Here is a 9,001-nt window from a genome sequence, read left to right as displayed (position 1 = left end):
CTAAGACAAAATGGGAGAGTGTCTGGTAAGCCAAGAAGAACCACCATGAGGAGAAAGGCTCTCGCCAGAAGCAGTTTGCTTGTGGCAGTTTCACTGACTCTTCTCTGAAACGGAGCCTGCGTCAGGATGGCCCTGAACGGAGGCACTCTGCCTACTGCGGAGAAACAGGATACAAAGGAAGGAAAAAGGGGCAAGCTATCTTCCTAATCAGCGTGAACCTGTTAGGAACTCACCTCCAGTCCCTTTCAGAGCCTGGAAAAGTGGCTTTGGAACTTGTCACTTATCCTGAAATAGTGAATGTAGGCTATAAGGCTGTCTTGAGAGCTCCCATTGCCTGTGCAGTGCACAGGCACCTCATGCCGTCTCCCCTGGTCCCAGTGTGGACAAAACACTCAGAGAATGTAACATGAAACCAACCCCTGTTGAACATATGAGTCTTTAATTCAATGAGGAAACAAAAGAAGTGTAGGTACTGTCTTTATTCTGTGAAATTATAAAAGAAGAAGAGGTGATTTGAAGATGAACTCCCCATGGCAGAGAAGCCACAGCAAAAAGGATTTGGCGCAAACCAAAAGTGCTGGAGTTTGTCATCGGCTTTGCTTAACCCAGCACTTAGTGAGAATCAGAAAAGTACCTTCTCCAAGATGAATCCTGACAGGACAGGGAGGAAGAGGGTGTCCGGAGGGGCAAAGCCAGAACTCACTATGGCCAAACCATATGAAGCTGGTTTGCACTGGAATGACCTTAACTTTATGTCCATCATCCCCAGGCTGTTTTGTCCATCTCCTACTATACTGCATTCAGAAATGGTGGTGCAGCCCTTCATGGCAGCTTTCAGAGACAACCCACCTATGAAGGAGAAGTACATGCCATGCATCAGGGAAACCAGTCTTCATAGTTATTCCCTCCCTGGCCAATAAGGTCCCCATTTCCACCCCAAGAACTTCCTATTCCTTATAGCCAGTTGGCTTCAACACCACCAACCCATTCCTGTCTGTTCCCATCCCCTGAACAGATTTGAAGAAGCCGCAAGGTCACCTTGGTTGACTTGAAATACAAAGGGTTTAGAGTTTGTCTTTTCTTTCTTTCTGCTAAATAAAAATGATTTTTAAAAAAATCTACATGTTTTAAATTTAAAAAAAATAAAGGTTTTTAATAGTTTTCTTTCTCACATTTAAAGACATTAAAATATATGTGTTCAAATCTTGCCTAGCTCCCTAAAGAAACCAGGGCTGTGTGAGAGCACTTCGGGTGTTCTTGTCTCCTTTTCTCTCCAACTCTCTCATGACATTTGAACTGGATTACTATCTCCCAGCCAGTCGTGGCACAGGGGTGAGTAGTTAGGACATTACAGGCTGAGCCATTTATTCAGGTAAGTCCATTCTCTAAGGTCTTACAGGATTTAGCCAAACCAACAGATAAACCCTGCTCACATGCCCACTGAGGGAGAGCCTGAAACCTGAATTTGTCCCTTACCAACAGTGGTGCATCTACCTGAGGAGAACACCTGAGAAGGTGCTATGTGCCTAACTCCCCATTCACATACTCTTGCTCCCATTGCTTGCTTTCACTTACGCTGCTCATGTTTCTTTGCTGCACAGGCCATTGAGGTGTGGAATATTCTGCTGGACGTTTTTATCTTCAGAACAAATTATATATAAGGGTGCTTCATTCCTTTCTTGCCCTCCTTTGTTCCCTGCACTGCTGCTTCCTCTGCGCAGCTAATCATACTGATAGGTCTGCTCTATTTACAGAGGCAGATCAGTTAAGTCAAGACAAGTTAGGAGCATTTTTTATTTCAGTACACTAAACTAATTGCACCACTCTATTTCCATTGCTGTGACTAAGAAAATTCTTGTTTTCCTTCATGTTGTCTCTGTGAAGCACCTTCTAATCCAGGGTTTGCCCAATACGTCTATAAAGTGTATAGCAAAGACCTTCAGGCATCATATCATCACCCAGAAATATTGTCAACTCAGAGCAACTTCATCCATAACCATACACAAGATAATATTTTCTTGTCTGTTTCTACAGCAGATGGTGGTGCCCTTAATTTCCTTGTTATTCTTCCTGCTTGCTGGAGCACAGGCAAGACTGCCATGAAACATGGAAGTCTTTTTACCTGCGGCAGGGGAGGAAAGGGGAGTGACCAGGGAGCTTGTGGTCTACTTTCCTCTCTCTAATTACAGCTGCTGAGATAGGAAAATTTTCTGAATGGAAGTGTAATGTGCTGCTGGTGACCCCAGCCATGCAAAGGCTGGAGTTCCCTGGCTGGCAAGACCTTTGGGTACCCCAAAGGCTCAGTTGCACTGTTCATGGGAAGGAACCTGTCCCTGGCTGTCTAGGAGCAGAAGCACTGCTACAACAAACAGTGTCTTGGCCCCAGTGACCAGCGTCACCTCATGAGAAAGCCAATGGCTCTGTACCAGTTTCACCTGAACCTCCACTAAGCAGGCAACTGGCTTAGATCCAGATTCATCCCCATGCATCCTTGCTAGGCCCAGCAGGTTCAGGGTCTCAGTCAGATTTCTCACATGCCCATGTATCAGATGGCTTCAGTCCAGTTCTGCTCTTGACCTCAGTTATGTCATGCTATGAGGAATCCCAACAGTTGTCTGTGCATGATGGGGAAGGAGGAAGAAGAAAGCACCTCAGCCCTTTGATTACCTTTAAGAACATTCCCTTCCAGTTCCATGTCTCTTCCTCTTTCCTTCACACTTTTTTGCCCATTTTCTTTTCTCTGTGATGCTTTATCTTAGACTGGTTTCACCCATTTAACCAAAAAGATGAAAGACAGTCCCAAGTAAAAGGCAATTACCAGAATTCATTAACCCAGAAATGTCAACACACTGGGTTTCAGATCCAGTGCAGTTTACGATTTCGTTACTGCACTGAAAGGAGTCCACACTGTAGCAGGCAGGACACTGGTATCCATTGGGCACGTTGTCCTCTGGTGGCACTGGAAGGAAAGAGGTTGACTGTAACTGGTTTTAGTGAGGGAACAAGAGGAACGGGCCAGTGATGGCTTAGCCTGGAAGACCCCATGGGATGGGGCAGACAGAGAAGGGACGGGGTATAAGGAAAAAGAGAGCTTACATGTGACAGAGGTGGTTTGACAGTTATTTCCTGTGCAGCAAGCCAAGTGACTCCTTGCTTTTACCTTCCCGTAGTTCATGGTGATAGGGCCAAGCTGGCAGATGCTGGATGGCAGGCAGGACTTGACAGATGAAGGGATTGCCATCCCCCCTGCAATGAAGCAGAGGGCAGTGCCAAGCTATTAACTACAAGGTAACTCCCCTCCCCTCCCACTAGTTCCTACAGCAGGAACTGATACGCAGCTGTGCTGGGACCTGAGAGTGGTCTGGGAATAGTGGAGCGCCCCCAGAAATCAGCCCCAGTGATCCTGGTGATCCCCTCAGAGGAATGCGGGTGTCATCACATCCGAGACACTATTCAGGAATTTCTCCTCCTCCATGATGTGCTTAAAGTCAGGAGAGTACACAACTCTTCACAGACAGCTGACCTTGTTGCAGATGTTCAAGTTAGCCAGAATGTCCCAGCTGCAGATCTTACGGGGTCACCTACATGCCTCTGACCCATAGCCCACACTTCTTCATGCACAGTCCACCGAGTACATGGTCTACTACAGCCACAAGCATCCTGATGCAGGCAAGTCTAAGTCTTCCCCATCAGCCAAGCCCAAAAGGTGCAATAGGGAGCAGAACAGTTACCTGGAGTATACTGAGGTCCCTCTAGCACTTTGAGGATGAAGTGTGGCTTTGCACAAGCAGAAAGAAGTACCCACTGGAGCTGCCAGCACCAAAGCTGGTAGGATACAAGTCAACCTCCAGTCTAAAAGCCATCACTGGTCACATCACTGAAGCTGGGTGATGACCAAAGACATGCCACTAACACAACCAAGTGTACAGTTGTGTCAGGGCTCAGCACCCACCTTTGGCTTATCAACCATGGGGACATGGTGGTAGCTCAGTCCTGGTGGTGTGACCTGGCTGCCTGGTGTCCCCTTCCCTACTTGAGAAAGGGAGTCAGATGAAGACGGTTTCTCCCTCCACCCATGGTCAGTGCACCCTCAGTGCTAGAGGCCATCAGCCTCTCAACCCAACTACTCAACCTTTTTAAAGTTAAAAAGATTAAAATCCAGTGTCTCCTCCCAGTGTGCTGCCTAGACCTTCCCCTCCATGGCTAAGAACCAAGCCCTCCCAGCAGGAAACACTGCTTGAGACAGAGAAATGGAGAGCTTTTCCCATTTCAGAACATCCTGATCTCTGGGTCCTCTGCCAGTGAAAAGGAAAATTAATAGCTTATCCAAGGACTCACCATAAGGCCAGTGACAGAGGTGAGGGGAGAGACCCATCCCCACCCCTGCTCTGACAGCAGTGCTGGCCCACAGCCACGGTGGGTGTCTCACCTACCTATCATGACTTCATGCAGAATAATGCCGCAAGTATCTTCAGCGCCACTACAAGTTTTCATGGGGCCAGAGCAGCTTTTTCCTATGCTGTGGCAAACCTCACACTGAAGGGAGGTCCCTGGGGAAAGAAAGAGGACACATTCCTGGGTGGCAGTCATGAGGCTTCCCCTTTCATCAATACTTTGCTTCATCATATCAGCACTTTTCAGTTCTCTTCCCTTATTTCTCTTGTCCTATTGCTCAATTTGTGTCATAGCTTTTTTTCAATTATTTCTATTACTATTTATTCTAGTATGAACTTGAATTTGGGCAAGCGAGAGGAAGCCATCTGGGGAAAGCATTTTACATTTTAACCACCAATACTGAGCCAGCTTCCCTTATCTCCTGTACAAAGGTGTTTCCTTGGTGGTCCTGACACTGCTAAGGAAAGCATCCCCACAAACCCCTCCACCCTGGCAGGCATTCAGCTGTCCCTGGCTTCCCAGGCCCCAAATCCCCTCTTTGCAGCGAGCAGGGGCTGGGGATCAAGAAGCTGCCAGTGGGCGTTTACGCGTTATGGGGAATAGCATATCTCTTTGTAGGCGTTAAGGGAAATCACTTTACAAACTGCCTGCTGGAACATCTTACGCAGATCAGAATATCAGGTAGTCAGCAGAAAACAGTCAAAAAGAAATAAAATGTTTATCAACAGAAAACAAACAGCATGTCTTCCCTGACACACTCATTGGGACCCAAGGTTCCAGCATGTAGATTGAAAGGCCCAGGGCATGTGTCAGTTCCCTAAACCCAGGTGCCATCTGCAGCCTCTTGCAGTGGCTGTGATATCTACATGGGGTGGCAGACATGACAGAAGATCTCCAAGATTTCAGTGGTCTTCTGGAGCAGAGCTGAAGGACAGCCAAGATGACATATAATGTCTGAAATGTCACACAACCCTGGGCATGAGCAAAATAAATCAGCCCCTAAGTTTGTTGTTAAATGGTGGCTGGAGATAGATTCAGCTGACCAAAGGTCTGTCTGCCTCAGAGTAACCTGAGTGACGCCCATGACTGTCCCAGCTAGATCACCAGTGACCACCACGGGAGCTTAGACAGCTGGTTCACATTGTAAATGCCCTCATCTGCACACTGGCTAACAGCACCAAAGATCCCCCAAGAAGACCAGTGTCCTCTCTGCAGTGCAGATCCCCCCAGACAAGGGGTTCCTATAGCTCAGATGGCTGGAATGGCCCCACATGCAGACGACCCATTCCCAGACCACTTCAATGTCTCACAGCCTTGCAGATCCCAGCAGAAAACTCACCTGGGTCCAGGAAAGCCAGGAAGAAGCTAAGGCCAAGGGACACTTTCATGCTGATGGGATGTAAGCACAGGGAGCTGCCAGGTCTTGCCGAGCACAGTGCCGTGTGCCACAAGGGCTTTACAAATTGGAGGAAAACAGGGCGTTTTGGGGAAGTCGCAGTCAGGGAAGTGCTCTGAAGAATTATAGAGGAGATATATATATCTGCAGAGGAGTAGCACAAGTGTTTGTTTTTTCTTAAAGCACAAGTTCTGCCTTTTCCTCTGCACAAGTAATGCTGTTTGTCTTTCCCCAGTTGAGAGTATGCAGCCTGTGGGGAAAGACTGGCTTGCCTGAGATCTGTCAGGTATGTCTCCAGTGCAGACTTTGTTTGAACAACATTCAGCCTCTGCCATAGGTATGAATGATGAAGCAGAAACCATTTGAACAGCGCTGTTGCGCTCTCACCATTAGGCCCAAAGAAGCAAAGTGCCCTTTCCAGCCTGAATGATTCTAGGATTCTAAGGGCAAGCCAGGAATTTTCCTTATGGCTGAGTTTTTGCTGGCTGGTTTCCCATCTCCCTTCCCATCAGACAGTCAAGCGCTCTCATGCCCTGAGTACAGCAGCAAAGCAGACAGTGGCAAAGCAGTGAGCTTCCTCTCCAAGCTGACATGCAATTTCTGTTTGCAATATGACTGCCAATGCACGCCTTGGAGCAGGCTCAGTCAAGGGTTCCTGGGGCTGAGTATGTCAGAGCTGCAAAGCAGGTCCTCCAGGGTGCAGGTTTTGATAGAAAACACTTGGAAGTTGATAAGGGAGTCTTCTATTGTCCTTCTGGACTTTAAATCAAACCAGCCAGCAGGCAGAAAACGTCTATGTGGCTATGAGACAGCCTGGTCGTGTTATAGCAGGTTTTCCATGCCCTGAGATCTCACGATGAGCTAATGCCAAGCAGCAGTGACCGAAGGCCTAAGGGTTCCCTGTCCCGCGTGCAGGTTTCATTACTATGTGCTGCCTCATTGAAACTATTCCCTGTCCCGAAGATATCCTCCATACTCCTGTCCTGCACCCGATCAGACACAGCCAGTTAGTTTATGGTCCTGCGTGACTTTTTGCATTGACAGCAAGGAAGAACTGACGTGTCTTTGTGCAGCTGGGGGGCAACCGCAGTAACAGCTCCTTGGACAAGATACTGCCCCAGGCAGACTTTTCACTCTGTAGCAGAGCAGAGGTGCTGGGCTCATCTGGCCTCCAGACACAAGAGAAACCCAAGCAACAGGAGGGGCATGCAGACCACAAACACAAGGACCTTCTGAGGCTCACCCACTCCATCCTGCTGCCCAGGACAGCTCTAGCGCAGGACAAGGGCTGCCTATGGGGATGTATCATGTAGCAGGGAAATCTGGTCTGCTGAGGGAGTCTCACCTTGAACCTGGCAGGACTGGGTATTTATTTGGTGAAAAGCTGAGTGGGTTTCATTGCCAAGGATTCCTACCAATGCATAAACGAGCTAAATGCCATTCCTGGCTCTACCAAAGGCTTCCTGCAAATCCATAGAGAAAAATCACAGATCTTGCTGATGTTTCCACTCATTTGCTTTGTTTTCCTGTTTTTCTCTCTCATCTTACTTTCTACTTTTCCCATCTGGGACTAACTTCTTCAAAGGAAAAGTGGTCTTCTGACATTTCCAAATACATTGAGTAGTCCAGTGGGACCTCTGCTTAGCTAAGCCCACAGCATCGTGAGAACAGAAATAAGTACAGTGACACTGGATAAAAGCCTAGGTCCCCCAACATCCATAAATCTGGATTACAAGACAAGGGAGAATGTTACCACCACTTTAAATTTCTTTTTCAACTCAGAAACGGTCTCATGGCACAGTAGAAACGTTATAATGAAGTCAAACTTCTGACTGCAGCCAGTCCAAGATTGAAATTCATTCCTCACTGATTGTAAACCTCAGACTGAATAAAATTCTGTCCCCAGCCAGGCTGGGGTACTCAGATCAGTGTCATCCTGCCATTTTACTACCTGTGGGACTGCAGGTACAGATAGGGAGATGGGTGGATATGACTGTCTCTGGTGATTTTAATTTCATGCCCTTTCATTTAAGATGATTACTGAAGTGCCTGGGGGATTTTCCCTGAATGACATGACTCCACTAGCCCCACCGAACTGTACTGAACTCACCTGTTTCCCACCTCTAGTGGAGGTAGGGCGTGAAGCTGCAGCCTTTTCATGTGCATTTTTAGAGATGAAACCAAGCGCAGCAAGGAGGAGCCACAATCTGCAGCAATAAGACACCTGGAGAATAAGACTTAAGAGAGAAGGTGGGAACAGTAAAAGTGCTCAGGGGATACTCAGTCATATCACATATGCCTGCAAAAACAAGGGTTGGGTAGGGTAAATTATCACTGGCGTTTACATTAGGCATTGGGGAAATTTTTTAACAATGACAATAGTGAAGCTGATCACCTAGGAAGGTGTGGATCCTCCATCCTGGGTGGCATGGAAAAACAGGCTAGACAAATACTTATTAGGGAATTATTTAAGCTGATAGGATCCTGCTCCAGGGCTGAGAGATGGATTAGATGTTCTGTCTCATGATCCTTTCTAAATTGGTTCCTATACTTTAACTTCATGATGTGCATGAAGCACCTGTCTTCTACAGCATGTCTGTGTTTCCAGAAGCAGAGGACAGTGGCAATACAATAGTCACACTCTATGGGGAGGTGAGGCAGAGGCTGGGGAGGTCAGAGAAAGTTGTGAGGCAAGATAAGTTAAAAATTAAAACCTGAAAATAGCATTGGCAGGAAAGTGACAAGAAGAGAAAGACGTTTGGCATAAGAAAGACTCCCATCTAGGCTAGAGCATGGACAAAAATCATATGTGAATTTGTCATGCAGGCTTGTGGCAGAAAATGCCTGTGGGTTTCATAGAATCATTTAGGTTGGAAAAGACCCTCAAGGTCATCAAGTCCAACCATCAACCCAGCACTGCGAAGTCCACCACTAAACATCGTCCCTAAGCACCACATCTACACACCTTTTAAATACCTCCAGAGATGGAGATGCAACTACATTGCTGGGCAGCCTGTTCCGATGCTTGACAACCCATTCAGTGAAGAAAGTTTTCCTAATATAAAATCTAAACCTCCCCTGAAGCAATTTGATGCTGTTTTCTCTCATCCTAAGAGCCCAAAAATAAAGGTATGTCATCAAAACATGAAGCTAATCAATCAGATTTACATCACAGCTGAAGAAACCAGGTTGGAAAGCTCTGGAAAAAGC

At 47.0% G+C, this 9,001-nt stretch overlaps 1 protein-coding gene across 2 annotated transcripts; it reads right to left on the bottom strand.

Annotated features, from left to right (window-relative positions):
* Positions 1-464: 464 nt before the first annotated feature.
* On the bottom strand, positions 465-5,891 carry LOC101921330 (phospholipase A2 inhibitor 25 kDa subunit-like). 2 transcript variants are annotated; one of them, XM_005236162.4, is made up of 5 exons: positions 5,735-5,891; positions 4,434-4,550; positions 3,097-3,246; positions 2,819-2,959; positions 465-849 (listed from the first exon to the last, which is right to left on the bottom strand). In XM_005236162.4, the coding sequence occupies exons 1-5, from the start codon at positions 5,781-5,783 to the stop codon at positions 623-625; spliced, it is 684 nt and encodes a 227-aa protein (XP_005236219.1). In that variant the 5' UTR covers positions 5,784-5,891; the 3' UTR covers positions 465-622. The 2 variants fall into 2 exon arrangements, with proteins under 2 accessions (XP_005236219.1, XP_027640608.1); XM_027784807.2 differs by lacking the exon at positions 4,434-4,550 and having other exon boundaries at positions 5,735-5,887.
* Between the last annotated feature and the right edge of the window lie 3,110 nt (positions 5,892-9,001).

The sequence above is a fragment of the Falco peregrinus genome, chromosome Z (assembly GCF_023634155.1).
Source record: "Falco peregrinus isolate bFalPer1 chromosome Z, bFalPer1.pri, whole genome shotgun sequence".
Classification (NCBI taxonomy): Eukaryota; Metazoa; Chordata; class Aves; order Falconiformes; family Falconidae; genus Falco; species Falco peregrinus.
The sequence above is the reverse complement of the archived record's forward strand: the minus strand, read 5'-3'. Positions and strand labels throughout refer to the sequence as shown.